Source organism: Dendrobates tinctorius, unplaced genomic scaffold, assembly GCF_039654945.1.
Source record: "Dendrobates tinctorius isolate UK_male_01 unplaced genomic scaffold, ASM3965494v1 ptg000039l, whole genome shotgun sequence".
Taxonomy (NCBI): domain Eukaryota; kingdom Metazoa; phylum Chordata; class Amphibia; order Anura; family Dendrobatidae; genus Dendrobates; species Dendrobates tinctorius.
In genome coordinates this window covers 27,901,609-27,924,859 of record NW_027361707.1, presented here as the reverse complement: position 1 = coordinate 27,924,859, position 23,251 = coordinate 27,901,609, and the positions used below count along the sequence as shown (strand labels likewise).

General features: G+C 45.1%; 1 protein-coding gene across 2 annotated transcripts in view; it reads left to right on the top strand.

Moving 5' to 3' along the window:
* The window catches only part of HTT (huntingtin), a 301,306-nt gene that overhangs the window by 45,959 nt on the left and 232,096 nt on the right, over positions 1 to 23,251 (top strand). For both annotated transcript variants that reach the window (XM_073574569.1, XM_073574568.1), the window contains exons 2-3: positions 4,858 to 4,941; positions 10,670 to 10,790. In XM_073574569.1, the coding sequence (XP_073430670.1) occupies positions 4,858 to 4,941; positions 10,670 to 10,790 (205 nt within the window). The remainder of the gene's footprint in view (positions 1 to 4,857; positions 4,942 to 10,669; positions 10,791 to 23,251) is intronic.

Genomic DNA, 23,251 nt, shown 5'->3' with positions numbered 1-23,251 from the left:
GTTCATAAGTCTCATGCACGCACTTTTTTTTTTTTTTTCCTGTTTTATCAAAGAGCTGTGTTTTTCAAAAATGCAGCATGTCTCTTATTTCAGCGTTTTTTTCTGCTTTTTTCCTCCACTTAAAAGCAATAGGTGGAGCAAAAAAACTCTACAAAAAAGCAGAAAAGCAGGTATCAGGTTTTGTGGCGTTTTTGGTGCCAAAACCTGATGAAGTTGAATCAGATTATTTTTTTTTATGCACTAAACTTTATCAGCACAAGAGACAAATGTACCGCAATGAAAACGCAGTAAAATATTTTCTTTTGAATGCAGCTTAAAGTTTGCATAAAAAAAAATGTGAACATAGCCTTACTGTTAACATTTACTGACGCATTTTAGACACTTTTTTTTTTTTTTCTCAACCCGAATGAAGAGGGGGCATGACCAGAATGGGAATGGGGCATGAGCCGCTAGTACATAAGACCTATTTCTAAGCAGTCTGGTCTGTTACACGGGCTGTAAAACTGGGCAAGATAAGTACATTTGTCCCATTGCTCCTGTTGAGATGATCTAGCACAGTTATAGAGACATCACACCTCTGTGCACCCCACCTATCTGTCTCACAACTCCCATTCTGCGAAGCTCTGTAGGAAAGTTTCTGCTGAAAACATCTGATCGATGGTGGGCACATTTAAAAAGAGACTTGTTATTGATGACCTATCCTAAGAACAGGTTATTAAAGGGGTTGTCTCCCATCGACCATATCCTGAGCCCCCCTGCTTCCTGCTCAGCTGACTTGATCCCACAGTATGGTGGAGCCGATGGCCTAAACTGCGCGCGCTCCGTGCTGCCGGCACAACCATCTTCATCTGTGCATCGTCTGAGAACAAAGCCGGTTTTCAATAGCAAGTAAATTGCACATATTCTTGTTTTTTCAAGTACTTTGATTTTTTTATTTTTTTAACCATGTGTGATGGCGAGAATACCCCATTAATACAAGGCCGGACTACTTGAATGACCGCAGACAGAGGTGGTCAGCTACAAGACCAAGACTACTTTGATAAGTAGTGGATTGTTGCAAAATCTTGACACTGCATGACACGGTCAGTTTTTTTTTTTTTTTTGCAACTATTTGGCCAGAATCCTGCCTTATGGTAGTTGCTTTGTATCCCCAGTATGGGGACCAAGGGACATTGCACTCCGCCTTGGTGCACCGTACTCCTATCGGATTTTGGGAGCTCGGTTCTCTGTGGAGCCCGTGGTGATCACTTTTAAGTGTTTTTTTTTTTTTTTTTTTTTTTTCTTTCTTTCTTTACCATCGCAGATATTATAAGGGATTACTGGCTTTTTTTCCCCCTATTCTTTGTTGTAAACCGTGCAGATCCCTGGAGACGCCGACGTGTGAATTATTCCTACAGATCAATAGGTAGTCTGCTGCCGTCTCGTTCGGTCCAGTAATATCCTTTAGAGTGTACTAACGGGAATCCTGTCTTTATGGCATTTCGCTTCCCTTGAGAAGCTGGCGCTTTCTCACGTGATGTCATCATATCAGTTCTTCGTTGTTGGTGTCTGCGCAAAGAGACTTGATAGTAACTAGGTTATTCTAGAGGTCCCACGTGTCCCGCATCATTTCCAATAAAAATATCTCCTATTGCTGTCATCTGGAAGAAAAATTGCAAAGTGTATATTGGATATGGATGGCATCATGTAGGAAATATTTGCAAACATTCATGGCTGCTGCTAAATCTTCCCTTTAAGACTTAGGGCTTGTTCACATGTTCACACCTTTTTGCCGCAAAAAAAAAAAAAGTATTTTCCAGTACCAGCAAGGTGAATGAGATTTTTTTTTTTTAATCTCTTTGTCACGACTCAGCTGTCGGGTGACCGGGGACCAGGGGCTCCTTCCCTGTCCCTACCACTAGGGAACGCCCTAGCTCGCCCTATTCCCTGGGATACTTCTGAAGGTGAAGATGCCGGGGCCTCCACCCTTGCCCTTATTTCCTGAGTTAGCCTTCCATCTGTTCTCTTCCCCCACCCAGGGAAGAGGGGCACTACTGTGCACCGCAGTACACCAACCCGACAAACAAGGCTACACAAACAAGGGGGTAACTGAAAATAACAGGCATACAAAATATTCACTTGCATATAACAGAGGGATGCATTGGGAAGTGGAGGACAGGGGGTAAAAAAAGCAAAATAAGAGGAAGAAAAGGAATTATCACACTTACAAACCTTGCAACAGTCACAAATAACTCCTCCAAAACGCCTCAAATACACACCTTTCCTCCTAAGCCATGCTGCAAAAGTTAGCTCTGACATGGGAATCAGGGCCCAGGTTATGAAAGGAATGGGAGTGGCTAACTGAGCTCAGCTGAGAGCTCAGACTCCTAGAGTTTCCAACATGGCCGATTAACCCCTCTTCTGCCAAAAGAAATAAAAATCATTAAAAAGTGCTTCATCTCGGGGCAGGAGTGAGAGCAATCAGACGCTGCGGTCTTGTGGCCCCTCTCTGTTGTGGTAACCCAGTTACACTTGTGCTCCTGTTGGTTATTTTTATCCTTATAGATTTGAAGCAGTTTTCTGTCGGCAGAATTTCAATTCTTTAAACGTTTTTGCAGCATTTTTCACCCATTCCATTGAACTGTGGGGGAAAAAAGCATCAAAAACGCACTTATTTAACGCATTTTTCCCGTCAAGAAACATACACTGCTCAAAAAAATAGAGGAAATGCTTAAACAACAGAATATAACTCCAAGTAAATCAAACTTCTGTGAATTCAAATTGTCCACTTAGGAAGCAACACTGATGCACAACAACATGTGAAATTGGTTGTCAAAGTGGAATAGACAACAGATGGTAATTATTGGCAATTGTCAAGACACCCTCAATAAAGGAGTGGTTCTGCAGGTGGGGACCACAGACCACATCTCAGTACCAATGCTTTCTGGCTGATGTTTTGGTCACTTTTGAATGTTGGTTGTGCTTTCACACTTGTGGTAGCATGAGACGGACTCTTCGACCGCCATCTGTGAACGTTGGGCACTTAGACCATCCTCATGGAGTCAGTTTCTAACTGTTTGTGCAGACACATGCACATTTGTGGCCTGCTGAACGTCATTTTGCAGGGCTCTGGCAGTGCTCCTCCTGTTCCTCCTTGCACAAAGGCGGCGGTAGTGGTCCTGCTGCAGGGTTGTTGCCCTCCTACGGCCCCCTCCACGTCTCCTGTTGTACTGGCCTGTCTCCTGGTAGTGCCTCTGGACACTACGCTGACAGACACAGCAAACCTTCTTGCCACAGCTCGCATTGATGTGCCATCCTGGATGAGCTGCACTACCTGAACCACTTGTGTGGGTTGTAGAGTCTGTCTCATGCTACCACAAGTGTGAAAGCACAACTAACATTCAAAAGTGACCAAAACATCAGCCAGAAAGCATTTTTACTGAGATGTGGTCTGTGGTCCCCACCTGCAGAACCACTCCTTTATTGAGGGTGTCTTGATAATTGCCAATAATTTCCATCTGTGTCTATTCCATTTGCACAACAGCATGTGAAATTGCTTGTCAATCAGTGTTGCTTCCTAAGTGGACAGTTTGATTTCACAGAAGTTTGATTTTACTTGGAGTTATATTTTGTTGTTTAAGTGTTCCCTTTATTTTTTTGAGCAGTGTATTTTGGTGCTGAAATGTCTGCTGCAAATGCTTTTCATGTGCATGTACCTGAAGCTATCATCTGAAAATGACCTATTGCTTAAATCGGGTTTTCATGTTCATTGTATTTTTTTCTTATAATATTTAGCAAATTTTTTTTAGACTCCTAATTCCTGTCCTTTTAGGAAGAGTTTTCAGCAGGCTCCTTATCAGAGGCAGAATCTTAATGACAGGTGACGCCTCTGTACAGCTGATGACACAAGACCTGCTGATCACAATAAATTATGTCACAGCTTACTTTCTCCCCCTCCCTTCAAAATGACTTTTACACACGCTCATTAGATTCTTCAATACAGAAGATAGGGCTAGGGTCCGTTTGTTGCTGTTCATGTCCATCTGTGTTACTTGAAACAGGAATCTAGTGTCTGGAAAAAAAAAAAGAGTTCCAGTGATCAAATTGTGTTCTGGGAGAAAAACACTTTGCCCCATTTAACACAAAAACTTATTATAACCTGTAATTTTCTGTCATTTCAGGTATCTGTCCTGTGTATGCATAGGAGAAATAACACTTTTTTTCAATTATGATTTGTACAGTGCATTTTTTTAAGCAGTTTTCCCCTCTGTAGATTCTATCATTAGTTTTCAGTTTTCTCTGCCCTCGTGGGTGGAGACAAGCCGCTAAGATGTATCCCTATACCCAGCACACAGACGCGAGGGATTCCTGCTTTGCTTTCTCTATGTAGCATGTTACTTACAGGTGCTTCTCACTAAATTAGAATATCATCAAAACGTTATTTTATTAAAGTTCTTAAATAGTACTGAGCTGTGTAGCTGTGAATCCAGCTTTAGGTGTGATGAAAATTTGCTTGGCGTTGCAGCAGTTCTGCCTGCTCTTCCCTCTCCATAGAATTTTACAGGCAGCTATAATCTGATTCCTCACTTGACGAAGACAGATTGTAGCTGCTTTTCAGCGTGAATAATGATTTCAGGTTTCAGAAGTGTAGAAAGAAGCATGTTTCTTTGATAAAATATATTATAAAGCTTCATATATTCTTCACTTGTAATATTGATTTAGGAGAAGTTTCTTGAACGAACAGTAACGGTTTTCTATCACAACTTATTTGATGCAATTTTTAAGGGAGAAGAGAGCGGCTTTGTACCCAGGATGAGGTCTGTCCCATTCTAACTTGTGTTTTGTGTGTTGTTTTTTTTTTTTTTTTTTAATTTCCAGGAAGAAGGAACCGTCTACGAACAAGAAAGATCGAGTGACTCATTGCCTGACGATATGCGAGAACATAGTTGCTCAGTCTCTAAGGTATTACTACAGTGTTTACACTGCACGTTATGACACATACTGTGGTATCTTGGCTTTTTTTTTTTTTTTTTTACTTGCTTGCGCTCCTGTTGAGGCATCCGGCATCATGCGAATACCTGCCAGTTTGTCTCACTTGTCACATGTGAACGTTTAGGCCTAAAAAAAATACATATACATTGGGAAAAATGTTACTCGCCATGATCTCCTGGTGTAAGCCAAAGGACATTGATTTGGTGAATAAAGCCATATGGACAGATTTGTCTTAAGCTCCCCATGCACAATAGATAGATGTCTGCTGATCGCTGTCCCTCCACCAAGTCCCCCATACACAAGATCACTTGGCTCTGCCGACTCCGAGTGCTCCAATTTTCCCTTTGAGAAGGCTGCTGCCAGACCTCATTTGGAAGCTGCTTTTGATGAGAGAGCATCAAAAAAAATCGACTGTCGGATATTTGACCCGCCTGTTGGGGAAGACCATACACTGCAGAGTTTTGGCACATTCTGCTATCCCTGGAAGACATAATGTAGCACAATTCACCCAAGTGTTTTTGCCAGAAAACTAAACGGAAAGCACATTAAAAAAAATTCTGCATCCTTTGGTGTTTTCATAGCAGTTTCAAGCAGCTCCATCAAACCGGTCAAGACTGGGAAGCATCGGTGACCCGGTATATTAATCGAAAGTGGTGAAATACATTATGCTGGAAATATTGCTCCAATCTCAGACTTTAGTAGCATTTTTGGCGAAGCGCACAGAACTAATAAGATGTGCTGGATTCATTAAAGAAGCGCTCTCATCAAAGCTTTTCTCTTAATATACTGCAATCATCGTATTAGCACCGTGTGCTTATAATTGCTCGTTTTGCCTTTCTACACGGCTAATTCTTCTCATTTCTCTGCGCTGTGTAGAAACATGAAGTCTCTTCTCCCTGCTAAAAAAAAACATTAACCCCTTCAACTTCTGACCCTGCTGATTTTTGGCGAAGCGCACAGAACTAATAAGATGTGCTGGATTCATTAAAGAAGCGCTCTCATCAAAGCTTTTCTCTTAATATACTGCAATCATCGTATTAGCACCTTGTGCTTACAATTGCTCATTTTGCCTTTCTACACGGCTAATTCTTCTCATTTCTCTGCGCTGTGTAGAAACATGAAGTCTCTTCTCCCTGCAAAAAAAATCATTAACCACTTCAACTTCTGACCCTGCTGATTTCTCCCCCCCCCCCCCCCAAACAGGGACTTTTGCAGTGTTGACTCATGAGTCATGCATGGAAAATTGACCTCCTGTTTCTACATAGAGCTTAGAAGGATTCAGCTAGTCAGTTTTCAATCACATGGGGTCATAGACCTGATGGAAAATAGAAGAATTTTCTGGGTAGAAAGGCAAAATGAGCAATTGTAAGTACACAGTGCTGTATAATGTAATGACTGCAGTATATTCAGAGGAGAAAGCTTTTGATGGGAGGAGGAGGATCAGTGCTTCTTTAAGTTTTGTGCACCTGTTAGGCTGTGTGCCCACGTAGCGATTTTTAAGCGTTTTTGCCGCGATTTTCGTCGCGAAAACGTTTAAAAATCGTGTACAGAACGCCCCCCATGCATTCCTATGGCATTCCGCACATGCTGTGCTAATGCTGCGTTTTTTTCCGCGGCGGAATTGCATTGCGGAAAAAATCGCAGCATGCTCATTCTTTTGTGCGGAATCGCAAAGAATTTCCGCGATTCCGCACCCATAGGAATGCATGAGAACCGCTTACTTCCCGCATGTGGCTATGCCCACCATGCGGGAAGTTAAGCGTCTCATGTGCGGTTGGTACCCACGGTGTGGAGGAGAGAAGACTGTCCTCCAGCCCCTGGGTATCATACCCCTGTAAAAAAAAGAATAAAAAATAAAAAATCGGGGTATATTTTCCATCCGGTGTCCCGCGCTGCATTCCCGGCCTAAGCGTTCCCAGTAATTCCTTGCGGCAAGGCCCTGTAATGACGTAGTCTCGCGTGACTCTAGCGGTCTCGCGAGATCGCTATAGCAACGCGAGACTACGTCATCACAGGTCTCGCAAGGCATCGCTGGGAACGCTGAGGCCCGGGAATGCAGCGCGGGACGCCGGTAGGTAAATATACCCCGATTTTTTTTTTTTTTTTAATTTTTTTTTTAGCTTTTTAACATAGGCGGCACAGGCGGCCTCAATAGTAAAAACCTGGTCACACTTGTCAAACACTATGTTTGACGAGTGTGACCAACCTGTCAATCACTTTCCAAGCGATGCTTCAAATCGCTTGGAAAGTGCTTGAATATCGCACGTGAAAATCGCGATCATAATCGCGATCATAATCGCGCGGGAAAAAAACACGCGATTTCTGGGAAGGAGTCCGGTTTTTAGTGAGCGTTTTAAAACGCTACGTGGGCACATAGCCTTAATGAATTTGGTGCACTTTTTTCTTGCATTCACCACATTAAGTCTGGTGTACGAAACCCTGGTCTTAATGAATCGGGGCCTTTATTTCATTCTAGGTCTACGGTGTCATGTTTATTGCACAGGCAAATGTTCATTTTCCAAGTGTAAAACAGCCAAAAGCACATTGGTCATATGTACATGGAAGGATGCTGGGGTAACAGGGAAGCTTTACTCCAGTTATACTGATCACCTGCACTCTATCCAGGGAAAGGACTAATGTATCTGCGGAAAATAACTCAGACTGGTGCGATACCAGACCTGAAATATTAAAGACCCTCACGCCATGGAGATAACATTGTAGGGGTCTTTAGAATGTGAAGCACAGAACGTGACATCACGACTAAAATTAGATGTGTACCCCCTTGGCTTATGTTCCCGTCTGCTGGGAAGAAGACCGCTGTGCCGAAAGTGTTTGATGCAGCTTGTTTGTCAGAACCTCTCTATACGCATTGTAATAAATAATATATCAGCACCAGCGAGATAAGGAGTGACTCAGTAGAATCAAAACATACTTGTTTTTTGTTTTTTTGTTGTTTTTTTTTAAAGGGAAAATTCATTATTATTAATAGTATTAGTAATAATATAATATCAGTGGTACTGCGAATGTACAAGATCTGGGTAAAATAGGTTTTCCTAATCGTCTTTTTTTTTTTTCTTAAGAGTTTTATAGTTAAATTTGAAGTTAGGCATAAGTCTATATAATTCAACTTATAACCTAACATGTTGATCCAGAGGAAAACAAAAACCCCATGAGGCAGATGCTAATTACCCATTTTAGAGGAAAACCTACCTCCCCGACTCCACATACGGCAAACAAACTTGTTACATGAATCAACGTCCCATTGCAAAATCTGGTACCAATACCCTGCAATATTATATTTTTCCAGACCTTCCTTGAACTTCTCTTTTGGTGAACCCACCATTACATCATGTAGCAGAGAGTTCTTTAATCTTACAGTAAAGGTCCATAGTCTCACTGTTGGCACAGTGTAGAATCCATAGTCTCACTGCTGTTACTGTAAAGAATCCATAGTCTCACTGTTGGCACAGTATAGAATCCATAATCTCATTGCTGTTACAGTAAAGAATCTGTGTCTCTGTTGATGATTAACCCCTTGGTGACAGCCAATTTGGTGCTTAATGACCAGGCCAATTTTTACAATTCTGACCACTGTCACTTTATGAAGTTATAGCTCTGGAACACTTGAACGTATCCCACTGATTCTGAGATTGTTTTTTCATGACATATTGTACTTCATGTCAGTAGTAAAATTTCTTTAAGATGACTTGCTTTTATTTATTAAAAACAAAAAAAAAGAAATTTGGCAAAAATTTAGAAAATTTTGCAACGTTCAAATTTTTGTGCCCTTAAATTAGTCTTATTGCACGAAATAGTTGATAAATAAAGCTTCAGACATGTCTACTTTACATCAGCACAATTTTGGAAGCATAATTTTTTTTTTGTGAGGATGTTATAAGGGTTACAAGTTGACCAGCAATTTCACATTTTTCTAGCAAAATTTACAAAACCATTTTTTCCTTTTTTTTTAGGGACCACATCACATTTGAAGTGAGTTTAGGGGGTCTATATGAAAGAAAATACCCAAAAGTGACACCATTCTAAAAACCTGCACCCCTCAAGGTGCTCAAAACCACATTCAAGAAGTTTATTAACCTTTCAGGTGCTTCACGAGACAAAAGCAATGTGGAAGGAAAAAATGAACATTTTACTTTTTTCACAAAAAATTACTTTAGATCTAAACTTTTTTTTATTTTCACAAGAGTATCAGAAGAAAATGGACCACAAAATTTGTTGTACAATTTCTTCTGAGTACGTTGATACCCCGTATGTGGGGGAAAGCCACTGTTTGGGTGCATGGAAGGGCTCAGAGGGGAGGGAGCACCGTTTGACTTTTTGAACGCAAAATTAGCTGGAATCAATGGCCGGCGCCATGTTGCGTTTGGAGAGCCCCTGATGTATCTAAACTGGAAACCCCCCAATGTTAACTCCAACCCTAATCCCAACACATTCCTAACCCTAGCCCCAACACCACAACCCTAGCCCCACAACGCTAGTTCTAACCCCTACCCTAATGGAAATAAATACTTTTTTTTTATTTTATTAGTTTTACCCAGCTAAGGTGTTGATATAGGTAGGTTTGATTTCCTACTTTTTTTATTTTGATCACTGTGATGGGGTCTACCACAGTGATCCAAATGAACCAATAGGAATAATCTATTATTGATGGGTGCCGGCCAGATTCATGCGTCCATCATTTTCTTCCCAGAAAAAGACGCCAGGGGACGGGTCCGGGGGATGCAGGAGGCACCTGATGTACCGGGGAGGCACGGACGACCCCATTTCTCTCTCCTCTGATGTGCTAGATCATATTAGAGAAGAGAGAAATTTAAATGGGAAATTAGACTTTTTTTTTTTTTTTGCTGTCGCAGTTATTTGGTAAATAACGGTGATCGCAACACTGTAAACGGTAAAAACCGACCGGATTCATGTTTTCCAGGGTCTCAGCTACCCTCGGTAGTCGAAACCCCTGAGAGTTTCCGACGCTGGGGGGCACTATGACCTCATTTCTCAGCGCCGTTAAAAAGCGGTTCTGAGGAATATGTACCCTTAACTTTCACTGTAAAAAGGCGTATCGGCGGTCGTTAAACCTCTTTCCTCTAGATATAGAGGATTCCCCCTTTTTACCGTCACAGGCCTAAGTATAAAAAGATCATTAGAAAGATCGTTGTACTATCCCATTGTATATTTCTACAAGATTTGGCCATCAATTAGGGTCTGACACCCTCCGGTACCACCACCAATTATTTGTTTGTCTCTCCCGCAGTGGCTGGATGAATACAGTTTAGAGTCGATGCCACCCAAGCTCTGTGTATTGAACGTTCTTGATTGCAGCGGCTCAGCTCATGGCCGCTGCATGGTGTACAGAACAGAACCATTACCCCACAGCACCGTGTACCCGATAGTGGCTATTTGCAGGTACTGCACCTCAGATCACATTTATTTCAATAGGAGATGAGCTGCAGTTCCGGAGAACGGCCACCACACTGTTCACAGAGCTTTCATGTTACGACTCTATACATGTTTACATTTGGTCGATGCAGGAGTTTTCGTTTATTAGTTAATTACAGGTAATGTTGGAGCACTTTCCTTTAATTTGTTTGTATCCGCGATGGCAGTAAAATAATGAAGAGATGCTCATTGCATGTTTCCGATAACTACATTCTTGTATTTCCATTTTTTCCTTTTGCATTTGCAGGAATTCTCCTGAGTTCCAGAAGCTGCTTAGCATTGCCATGGAGCTCTTCCTCCTGTGCAGCGACGACTCCGAGTCTGACGTCAGGATGGTGGCCGACGAATGCCTCAACAAAGTGGTGAAAGTATGTCTCATCATGACCCTTCTTTAAATAAATGTTGATGGATAGTTCCTTTCCATTACTTGCTTTGTTTCATAATTTTATCCATAATATTTGGACTAGAATTGAATCTTAAATTAAAATGATATATTTTATTTTAAAAAGTGAAAGTAAACAACTCCTGTATTTGGTCATCTTTGAAAATGCTGTTGTACAGTCAGTATAACGCCTTCAATTAACTGGTTGTTCTGCTGCTTCTGCTATAAATTGGACAGCACACTGCTCTCCACCTCTCTCCTTCCAGGGTTAGAGATAGCAGAGGTAGCAACAGCGAGGGGAGGCATGTTGTACATGGCAGATCAGCGTATGGTGGGGGGATTGCATTGGGCTCTTGTGATGTATCTTCTGACTTCGGACCAGTTAGAAGCTGCGCTCATAAGTTCAACTATACTCTGCTGTGTCTGTGTAGTAAGTGAGGGGCCACACAGGACAGCAGCCCTCTGCAGGGAGAGGAAGGGGGAAATTGCTCTCCTCCGCATCAATGACTATCTTGATGCACAGAGAAAAAAGACTCCTGGTGGGCTGTAGAAGGTGATAACAGTAAGACTAGTAATGTTGGTAGCATTGTGGACAAACCGACATCACATCCAGCAAGTATTACTGGAAGGGATCAAACTGCATGAGAAAAATATGTACTAACATGGAAAAATTGTATTCTTAATGTCAAAGGTGTCCATAGTCTTTAACGCATGACTACCTCTGTCCAACATCATCTTGTTTATTATGGGTAAAACGAAGATCAAACCATGTTGAATTTTTAGCAATAAAAAAGAGCAGTGAATATGCACACTCAGCTGCCCGGAGCGTGCATGTTTCCCAAGGAGTCAGGGGCGATAGTCGGCTGAGCAAGTGTTCACGCCAAACTCTATGGCCAGCTAAACGTTTTGCAATAGAAAGATATTTGACAGATCCTATCAATGATGTGCACGTGATATATACAGCTATAAGGCGGCATGTGAAAGTATTCACTCCCCTGGCTTTTTAATTATTCTATTTACATTACAGCCTGTTTAACAACCGCTGATACGCCTTTTAACGGTGGCAGTTAAGGGTACTTATTCCTCAGCTTTTTAACGGTACTGAGAAATAAGGTTATAGCGCCCCCCCAGCACCAGAAATTCTCTGCTGTCTCAGCTACAGAGGGTAGCTGAGACCCCGGAGGACATGATTCGGGTTGGTTTTTACTGACCCCTGTGTTGCGATCACCGTTATTCACGGAATATCTGCGACATCAAAAAAAAAAAAAAAAGTCTCATTTCCTGTTTGTTTCTCTCTCCTCTGATATGATCTAGCACATCAGAGGAGAGAAATGGGGTCCCCTGAGCCCCCTGGTACTTCAGGTACCTCCGGCACCTCCTGTGCATCCCTCGGTGATGACCATCAGCGTCTTTTTCTAGGAAGATAATGGCGGGCGCATGCGAAGTGCGCCCGTCGAGATCTGTTGGCCGGCACCCGGGAACAAGAGGAAATTTCTTCTATTGGTTCATTTTGATCACTGTGATAGGGTCTATCACAGTGATCAAAATAGAAAAAATAGTAAATCAAACCCCCCTTTATCACCCCCTTATTTAGGTAAAAATAATAAAATAAAGTGCCGTATTTCTCCTACGCCTCATTGGGGGACACAGAGACAGTGGGTGTTATGATGCTGGCCACTAAGAGGACACTAAGTAAACCAGAAAAAGTTAGCTCCTCCCCGGCAGTATACACCCTCTCGCTGGTTGAGATTTCTCCAGTTCTTGCTTACTGTCTATAGGAGGCACTTGGGTCTGGTTTCAGACCCCACTGTTTTTATTTTTGATTTTTTTTGTAAATTTTTATTTTTTAATTAACGGAGTGAAGGGGGCGACGGTTCCTTTCTACGGCCCGCTCTCCCCCCGAACCAACAACAGGCAAGCACGCAGAGTATACCTCCCCGTACACTTTCCTGCGACGATTGGGGCTGATTCCTCTGGCGATGATGGCGAGGATCTTTACGGTCCCGGTAAGCCATGGATACGAGGGCAAGTGCATGAAGTGCAATGGAGAAGACTGGAACAGCGCTTCCGAATGCCCTGAATCAGCCCCATAGCGCTCCATCCCCCTGCCTATAGGGAGGATCGATTGAGCCATACCCCTTTAAAAACTCCTCCAGCTCTGCTTCATCAGCCAGGAGGATGAGAAGACCTGCGTGGATGACTCCGGACAGCGCGGCCTGCCGAGCACTGGAGTGGAGGTATGGGGTCGGGTCCTGCCCCCCCGGGAGAAGCGCTGACTTAGCGTCAGCGGCGGTGCACCGGCGCCCCATCGTGGGCCCCCCCCCCAGCTCTCGGCGCTCGGTTAGGCTAAAAATTTAGTCCCGGGCTTTTCCGGCCTACTAGGCCGCAATTTGAATAGCACCACCCGCGCTAAGGTCGCCGCCCCCTCCTCTTGGCGCCTTTCATTACTTACGAGACGCGCAATTCTAATCTCGGGGGGCCATGTCTTTTACCTCAGCTGCCGTTAATCCTTTCATTAGCAGCCGGATACCGGGTGACACCACAGGGCCTCCGTTTTCCTCGCGGGGGACACAGCACAGGACCGTAGGTAAGCTGCATCTGCTCTCAGATTAAAGCTTAACCCCTTCCTGGCACATTCCCTGCAGCTGCAGACCAGACTCTGCCGTTAACCCTTTCAGGAGCGCTATGTCTCAATCTAAGGAGGCTAAACGGGCTGCTAAGAAGCACACTGCGTTTTTTACCATATGTACCACTTGCAAGTATGCCTTACCCAGTGCACAGACTAATCCGTTATGCACGGCCTGCGCCCTGGCCTGCGCTCCAGCGCCCCTCGCCGCCGCTGCTGACGGGCCTCCTGCGTTTAGTACCCCTGAGTGGGCTGCGTCCCCGTCTCGGTCGGTGGAATCTCTGACCCAGGCTATATTTTCCCTCCGGGAAGACTTCTTTTACCTCCCGAGGAGGGCCCTGGCGTCGGCCGAGAACCGTCCACCAGCAGGGGCCATAATCGTTCAAGTGATGCCTCAGCATTGGTGAATCCTGTCTCGCTTTCCCTCTCCGGCGGTTCACAGCGAGCACGACTCAATTAGAATCTGACACGTCATCCCCTCAGGATCCCGCAACTGATTAAGAGTCGCTTGATTCTCTTATAGAATCAGTCAACAGGATTCTGAAGTTAAGAAAACCAAACGTGTGCGCAGGTTACTTACCAGCCATCCGGTGTTTAAGGAAATTGTCCAGAAACTGGGATCAGCCACATGAGCGGTTCACAGGGCAAAAGTCTACTGAGGCTAATTACCCTTTTGATCCAGACCTAATGAAGGATTAGTTACAGTCCCCTCCGGTGGACCCTCCTGTATCGCGTCTTGCTTCTAAAACGCTCCTATCTGTTTCTGAGGGTTCCTTAGTCAGAAACCCCTCCGATCGTCAAATTGACTACCTTGCCCGTTCAGTTTTTTGAAGCTTCAGAAGTAGCGTTTTTTCCATCTTTCGCGGCAATTTGGGTCACTAAGGCAATGGCCACTTGGGCAGAAGTCTTGATTACTTCCTTCCAGGGCACCAATCTTCCTCCAGAGGCAACCACTGTCGACAGGCAGATAATTCACGCAGTGGACTTTGTAGTAGATGCTTCTTTTGATGCCGCCAATTGCGCTGCTCAAACTGCCGCTAATGCGATCTCCATTAGAAGAGGCCTATGGCTCCACGGCTGGTGGATGCCACATCTAAAAGATCGTTGACTTCTCTCCCCTTTCAAACGGGTCGTCTTTTTGGAGAGAAACTGGACCAGTTCATTTCTGATACTACTGGGGGAAAAAGTAAATTCCTTCCTCAACAAATGGCTGTTCGGCCGTTTCGCAATCAACAGCCGACGAGTTTTCGATCTTCTCACAACAATTCCGGTTGGTCCTCCTCTACCTTCTCTTCCGGATCAGGTCGGTCCCTGTGCGGAGACATAGGCTCCCAGGTCTCATACAGACCTAACCGCTCTTGGAAACCCAGGCCTAGGGCTTCTGGATCTAGGGGAGCCAGATCTACCCAATGACTTGTTGCGGTATCCGGCGGACACCGACAAAGTTGGCGGTTGCCTACTTTCCTTCACCCACACCTAGAATTTTCTTCTCCCCCTCCAACTCGATTTATCCTTTCCTCTCCCCCCAAGAAAGAGACAAGAGCCTTCCTTCGGGCTGTTCAGGCTCTGCTAAGGGACGGAGTCATCATTCCGGTCCCTCATCACGAGAGGTTTAGTAGATTTTATTCAAACCTTTTTGTGGTTCCAAAAAGGACGTGACGATGCGACCCATTCTGGATCTCAAACTGTTAAATCAGTTTGTCAAGGTACGGCGATTCCGAATGGAATCTCTCCGATCATTTGTCGCCTCCATGGAAAAAGGAGATTTCCTAGCATCCATCGACATCAAGGACGCTTACCTTCACATTCCGATCTGCCCGTCCGACCAGCAGTTCCTGCGTTTTTCAATTCACGAGGAACACTTCCAGTTCGTTGCCTTGCCATTCGGACTTGCCACCGCCCCCAGGGTCTTTACCAAGGTCATGGTGGCTGTCATGGCCACTCGCTGGGAGTGGTGGTGTTACCGTATCTGGACAACCTGCTCATCAAGGGTCCGTCCCTTCCAGCCTGTGAGGAATCCGTGGATATAACAGTAAATACACTTTCTCGCCTGAGGTGGAAGATAAACTTCGAAAAGTTTTTCCCAAAACCGGCTCAGCAGATTTCCTTTTTAGGAATGATCTTGACACTTCCCGCTGGTTGGTCATTCTCCCTCCAGAAAAGACTCAAGCCGTACAACAGGCAGCGCGGACTCTTTCCCGACCGGTTTCTCACTCCATTCGTTTAGGCATGAGAGTTCTCGGAAGGATGGTGGCAGCGATGGAAGCAGTTCCATTTGCACAGATCCACCTCTGTCCCTTACAACATGCGTTGCTGTTAGCTTGGGACAAGAACCCGTTCTCCCTGGACTGTCGGATCCTTCTGTCCCTGCGGGTCAAGCAAGCCCTCAGGTGGTGGATACTGTGGTCCTTCCTGAATCAAGGGAGGTCTTTTCTCCCAGTAAGATGGTTGGTAGTAACCACCGACTCAAGTCTTCTCGGCTGGGGTGTGGTCTTTCGTCACCATACGGCACAGGGTCGTTGGTCAACCCAAGAGTCACGTCTCTCCATCAACATTTTGGAGATGCGAGCGATCAGATTAGCTCTACGGAGTTTCCACCATCTCGCAGGACACCCCATCAAAATCCAATTCGAAAACGCTGTAGCGTATTTCAACCGCCAGGGAGGTACTTGGAGCAGGATGGCCATGCACGAAGTGAGTCACATCCTCCATTGGGCCGAGACCAACCATTCGCCCATCTCCGCAATCCATATCCCGGGCGTAGAAAATTGGGCGGCAGATTTTCTCAGTCGCCAAGGCATTGCCTCGGGAGAGTGGTTTCTTCATCCGGAAGTCTTTCAGCAGATTTGTCATCGTTGGGGGCCTCCGGATGTGGATCTCATAGCCTCAAGACTAAACAACAAGGTTCCTTGGTTCATTGCCCGATTGCGCGATCCATGCGCCATCGGAGCGGACGCTCTAGTTCTGCCATGGCGCCGGTTCCGGCTCCCGTACATCTTCCCCCCCCTTTTCCCTTGCTTCCGAAGGTCATCAAGATCATCAGAGAGGAGGGAGTAACAGTGATCCTAGTCGCGCCAGATTGGCTGCGCCGAGCATGGTATGCAGAACTAATACAACTAGTCGCCGACGTCCCCTGGTGACTTCCAGATCGCATGGATCTTCTCTTGCAGGGCTTGATTTACCACCGGAACTCCGGAGCCCTGTCTTTGACGGCGTGGCCGTGGAATCCTGTATTTTAGCACAGGCTGGGTTCTCTCACGACGTGATTTCCACCATGATTAGTGCTAGGAAGCCTGTGTCCATGCGCCTCTATCACCGCACCTGGAAAACCTTCTTTTCGTGGTGCAAGGATCATGGTCGAACGCCTCTGGTGTTTTCCATTCGGCCATATTGGAATTCCTTCAATCTGGATTAAAATCAGGCCTCGCGCTTAGCTCGCGCAAGGGTTAAATTTCGGCCTTGTCAGTGCTTTTCCAACGCAAAATCGCCACCAAAAATCAGGTCAAGACGTTCGTTCAGGGAGTTTCCCATGTGGCGCCTCCTTATACAAGGCCAGTGGAATCATGGGACCTTAACCTGGTTCTCGGGGCCTTACATGAGGCTCCTTTTGAACCACTGCAGGACGTGTCACTGACCGTCCTCTCTTAGAAGGTGGTTTTTCTAGTGGCAATTACGTCAATCAGACGAGTTTTGGAATTAGCAGCCCTGTCCTGCCGTTCTCCGTTCCTGAATTTTCATCAGGACAAGGTAGTTCTCAGGACGTCTCTGTCCTTCCTGCCCAAGGTCGTCTCCTCTTTCCATCTCAACGAGCAAAATTGTTTTGCCTTCCTTTTGTCCGGCACCAGTCCATCGCATTGAGAAGGCCCTCCACACCCTGGATGTGGTTAGGGCGCTGAGACGGTACATCTCGCGGACGGCTCCCTTCCACAAGTCAGATGCCCTCTTCATGCTTCCTGAGGGGCATAGGAAGGGTCTAGCCGCGTCAAAAGCAACGCTAGCCAGGTGGATTCGCTTGGCGATTCAGCAATCCTACAGTGTTAGGAACGCGCCTGTCCCAGCGAGGATTAAGGCGCACTCTACCCGTTCAGTGGGCGTCTCTTGGGCCATTCGGCATCAGGCCTCGGCAGAATAGATCTGCAAGGCTGCGACTTGGTCCAGTCTGCATACTTTTACAAAACATTACCAAATTCATTCTCAGGCCTCTGCGTATGTAGCTCTCGGCAGATGCATCCTGCAATCGGCAGTACCTCAGTGTTGACTCAGTGGTACATGGGGTATTAGCAGATGTATGCTCCCCACCCAGGGACTGCTTTAGGACGTCCCACTGTCTGTGTCCCTCAATGAGGCGTAGGAGAAATAGGGATTTTTGTGTACTCACCGTAAAATCCTTTTATCTGAGCCAATCATTGGGGGACACCGCACCCACCCTGTTTAGCATATTGGCTAACTGTAGCATTCTTAGGTTTTGACATAGTTATGGTTATTGTTGACTGTTTATGCTCCTACTGCTTTTTTCACCGAACTGGAGAAATCTCAGCCAGCGAGAGGGTGTATACTGCAGGGGAGGAGGTAACTTTTTTTTCTGGTTTACTTAGTGTCCTCTTAGTGGCCAGCAGCATAACACTGTCTCTGTGTCCCCCAATGATTGGCTCAGAGAAACGGATTTTACAGTGAGTACACAAAAAGCCCTATTTTTTGGATTATAAGACGCATTTTTGTTCCCCCAAATTTTGGGGGAAAGTGAGGGGTGCGTCTTATAATGTGAATCTGTGTGCTGCTGTGCTATAGAGTGGGGTGGCTCTGGGATGGTGTCAGGGGGCTGGGGTGTTCTGGCTGCGGACTGCAGAGACAATGGGAGGTCCTGTGCTCCCGTTCAATAGGCTCATATAATATTCACTGAAGCCGCGCCGAGTTGGTAGGCAGAGGAGTGGTGCATATTACATGTGCCTGCACTCCCACCCGCCCCGTCGCTATAGTCGCCTACCAATGATGGCTCCTGCTCCCAGCTCCCCCGTGGCTTTCCTGTGTCCGCTGAGATCCTCCTCCTGCAGGGCGCGCGGCAGCAGTTGCTTATTCAGGCAGTTCATCCCTTCAGGACCTTCCATGATGTGACCAATAGGACCTGTGGTCACGTGACTCCCAGTGTGCACTGCGAGTCACATGACCCCATGTCCTATTGGTCACATCATGGAAGGTCCTGTAGCTACAATGAGCTACCTGAATGAGCAGCAGCTGTGCGCGCCCTGCAAGAGGAGGATCTCAGCAGACACAGGAAAGCCACTCATGTGCTTGCCAGCAGGGGGGAAATATAGGGACGGGGGCCATGTGTGACAGCAGGGGGTAATATAGGCATATAGGGACAGGGGGGGGGGCACAATGTGTGCCAGCAGGGGGGGAATATATGAACGAGGGGCCATATGTGCCAGCAGGGGGGAATATAGGGATGGGGGGGACAATGTGTGCCAGCAGGGGGAAATATAGGGATGCGAGGGCCGTGTGCGTACCAGCAGGGAGGCATATAGAGAGAGCCATGTGCGTGGCAGCAGGGGGAATATAGGGACGCGGGGGCCATGTGCGTGCCAGCAGGGAGGCATATAGAGATAAGGGGGCCATGTGCGTGCCAGCAGGGAGGCATATTGAGAGAGGGGGGCCATGTGAGTGCCAGCAGTGGGGCATATAGTGACTAGGGGGGGCCATATCCAGGATGGGATGGGGGGCTATGTGCCAGCACAAGGGGGCAATGTGCCAGGATGGGGGTTACATAGATACCAGGATGAGGGACATATACGGTATATGATTTGAAAGACGGATACTGGCATTATAAGACATGCCTCCATTTAACATAAAAAAACCTTTTTTCTCATTTTCTTCACCAAATTTGGGGGTGCGTCTTATTATCGAGTGTGTCTTATAAAGCGAAAAATACGGGTATGTATTTCTATTTTTCCGTTGGGGCTAGGGCTAGGGTTTGAGTTTATTATTTATTTTATTTTTATATAGCGCTAACATTTTCTGCAGCACATTATCATCACTGTCCCCAATGGGGCTCACAATCTAGATTCCCTATCAGTATGTTTTTGGAGTGTGGGAGGAAACCGTAGTACCCGGAGGAAACCTATGCAAACACGGGGAGAACATACAAACTCCTTGCAGATGTTGTCCTTGGTGGGATTTGAACCCAGGACCCCAGCGCTGCAAGGCTGCAGTGCTATCCACTGAGCCACCGTGCCGCCCTGGAGTTAGGGTTGGGCCTGGGGCTTGGGTTGGGCCTGGGGTTTGGGTTGTGGTGTTTGGGTTGTGTTGGGTTAGGGTTTTGGGGTTACGGTGGTTTAGGGTTGTGGGTAGGGTTGTGTTGGGCTTAGGGCTATGTTAGGGTTGGAGTTAGAGTTTGGGGGGTTTCCACGGTTTAGTTGCATCAGGGGGTCTCCAAACGCGATATGGGCGCCCGCCATTGTTTCCAGCCAATTTTGGGTTCAAAAAGTCAAACGGTGCTCCCTCCCTTCTGAGCCCTGCCATGCACCCAAACAGTGGCTTTTCCTCACATATGGGTTATTTGCATACTCGGGAGAAATTGCACAACAAATTTTGTGGTCCATTTTCTCCTGATAATAAAAAAAGTTTGGTTCCAAAGTAATTTTTTTGTGAAGAAAGTTAATGTTCATTTTTTCCTTCCGCATTGCTTTAGTTCTCATGAAGGGTTAATAAACTTCTTGAATGTGGTTTTGTGCTTCTTGAGGGGTGCAGTTTTTAGAATGGTGTCCCTTTTGGATATTTTCTATTATGTTGACCCCAAAATTCACTTTAAATGTGAGGTGGTCCCTAAAAATAATTTTTTTTTAGGGACCAAGTCAGATTTAAAGTGACTTTGGGGGCCTATGTGACACCTCCCAAGGTGCTCAAAACCACATTCAAGAATCACGGTTTGGGGGAATTTACACGGAAACCCTGACTTAAGCGATCAATGGACGGCGCAGGATAAATGTGAGCCGAGCCTTATTCCGACTTTTGGGAGGAAGAATGAACAAATAGACAGCAGTACAAGAATAGTTCTTTTTATTTTTTGCGCTGTTCACCGTGCGGTGTAAGTGACGGGGCGGATTTTTTTTTTTTGTTCGGTGCGATTACAGCGATACCAGATTTATGTAGGTTTCTTTTAGGTTTTCCTGCTATCACACAAAAATGCGTTTGTTTTTTTTTGTTTTTTTTTAATAAAAAGTGAGGTTTTTTGTCACCATTTTCTGAGAGTTGTAACTTTTGTGTAATGAGTTGCAGATTTTTTTTTTTTTAGTACCAGTTTGGGGTACATAATATTTTTGATCGCTTTTTATGCAAAATTTTCAGACACAGAATGAACAAAACCCAGCAATTCAGTTACTGGTTTTATTTTATTTTTATTTTTTGCGCCGTTCATCATGCGGTAAAAATAAGACCGATTTTGTTCGTTGGGTCGGTACGATTACCGTGAAACCAGATTTATATAGTTTTTTTATGATTTGCAATTCTTACACACTAAAAATAATATTTTAGCTAAATTGATTTGTTTTTGGATTTTCCTGTTCTAAGAGCTGTAACTTTTTTGTTGTTGGCCGAATGAGCCATATTCGTGCTTGTTTTTTCTCGGGACTGCTTGGCGTTTAACGTATTGGAAAGCTCATAGAGATGTATCGAAAGCAACTTGCAGCTGTAATTGTCGCAAAAAGAGGCTCAACAAAGTACTGACTTCAGGGGCGTGAATAGTTATGCACACTGAAGTTTTCAGTTATTTTGTCCTATTTGTTGTTTGCTTCACAATTAAAAAGAAAATGGGTTGTGAGGTAGCAAAGCATGAAAAAAATGCCAAGGGGGTGAATACTTTTGCAAGTCACTATGTGTATGTCCTCACCGAGTAGCAATTGAGAAGATCTTTAAAACTAAAAGAAAAAAAATAACCTGTTCTTGGAATGGTCATCATTATCAGACCGGTATGGGTCCAACAAGTGGCAGCTTAACCCCCCCCCCGATTGTCTGTCACCTGGTCTTTCTGCCACTGAATAACAATAGTGCGATACAGGGTCTTATCCAATATGTAGTGGGAAGATAGGAGTACAGGGATGTGCTCACCTGGGGTGGTTGTATAAGCCACAACACTTTTAGGATCTCAAAAAAAACAGCTGCTGCAGATCCAAAGAGGAATATCCAGTGGAGAGATGGATCTTTATGCACATATGAATGTGGTGTGTCCAGATGTCGAAGTATGTGAACATCGAAATGCGTTGTCAATGTAAACTGCTATTCCCCAATAGTGCCTCCTGGATACTTCCACCTGTACACCGGTAATATCCATTGGTGTCCTTGGCAGTGCAGAAAAGAATTGAGCAGAAACAGCATAGCTCTGTACACTTTGCAATGGCGGCTCCTAAGTACTCCAGTTCACCTATAGAAGTGAATGGGAGCGGATCTGCAATACCCACCAATCAGCTGTGCTGCGTGCCGGTTCGGTTCGTTGTAAGTAGCTGCAGAGCTGAGCAGCTTATCTCAGCCTTAAATTGGTGGTCACATTTTATCCCATCGTCCCTTTACCCAAATAACTCATTGCGTTGTGCCATTTTTTTTTTGTTGTTGTTGTCCCGGACTTGAGGACATTGGTTCCTAGTTGGTCGTATTAGTTCCCAAACTGTAGCAGATGCGAGCTCGGCAGGATATGCCAGGTGCACAATATCTCGTTTCTGGCTGCAAACTGGACCTTTCTATGCAGTCGTATTAACAGAAGATTTTCTATTACTACAACCCTGATTATTACACAATATCTAAAAATTTTCTGACCTTAATTTCTTAGGCTGGGTTCACATTACGTTATAGCAGTCCGTTAGACGGACTGCGGTATAACGCGGTGTAGCGCAGTCCGTTAACGCTGCCATTCAGCCCCATTGTAGGGCACATCGCAACGCATGACGTAAAGCGGCACTCGTTCGCGATGTGCCGTCATTCAGTGACGGAGCCTCGGACGCGGACTGCAGCGTCTGAGGCTCCGTCAAGCGTCTGCGCTAGTGGTATAGCGTAACGTATATCGCGTTATGCTATAGCGTTAATGCAGCCCATCAACGCAATGTGAACCTAGCCTTAAAGGGGTTTTTTTTTTTTCTATTTTTATGATTTATACACTGATCCGCTGCTCTTAGTGCATATATTTATTTTATATATTATTTTTTTTCTTTTACTTTCGTAGAAGTAGAACTCTAAAAATCTGGTATTGCCGTAATCCCGGTGATTCCCAGAATTTTCTTATTACCACACTGAGCGAGATAAAAACCGAACCCATAAAACAATGTCAGAAATTCTAAAATTGCTATTACATTTCCATTCTACCAATTACTCTTTTTTTGTTTAGCATTTTTTTTCTATTAATTTGCTATATTATTTTTTGTATTGTGCTATTCACTGAGGGTATGTGCACACGCTGCGGATTCTGCTGCGTTTCCGCAGCGTTTTTGGCTCTGCAGAAACGCAGCAGATTTTGCTGCGTTGTACAGTACCTTTATTTCCTATGGAAATAAAAAAAAGCTGTGCACATGCTGCGTTTTTTTCCGCGCGGTTTTGCTGCGGTTTACAATCCGCAGCATGTCAATTGTTTGGTGCAGAAACGCTGCGGTTTTACACCTCATCCATTATGAGGTGTAAAACCGCAGGGCAAAACCGCAGAAAAAACGCAGATAATCCGCAGATAAACCGCAGAAAAACCGCAGCACTTTGTCCTGCGGATTTCCTGCGGTTTTCTCTACAAAATCCGCAGAGACTAAAAACTACGTGTGCACATACCCTGACTGTTCTTACGCCAAACTTAT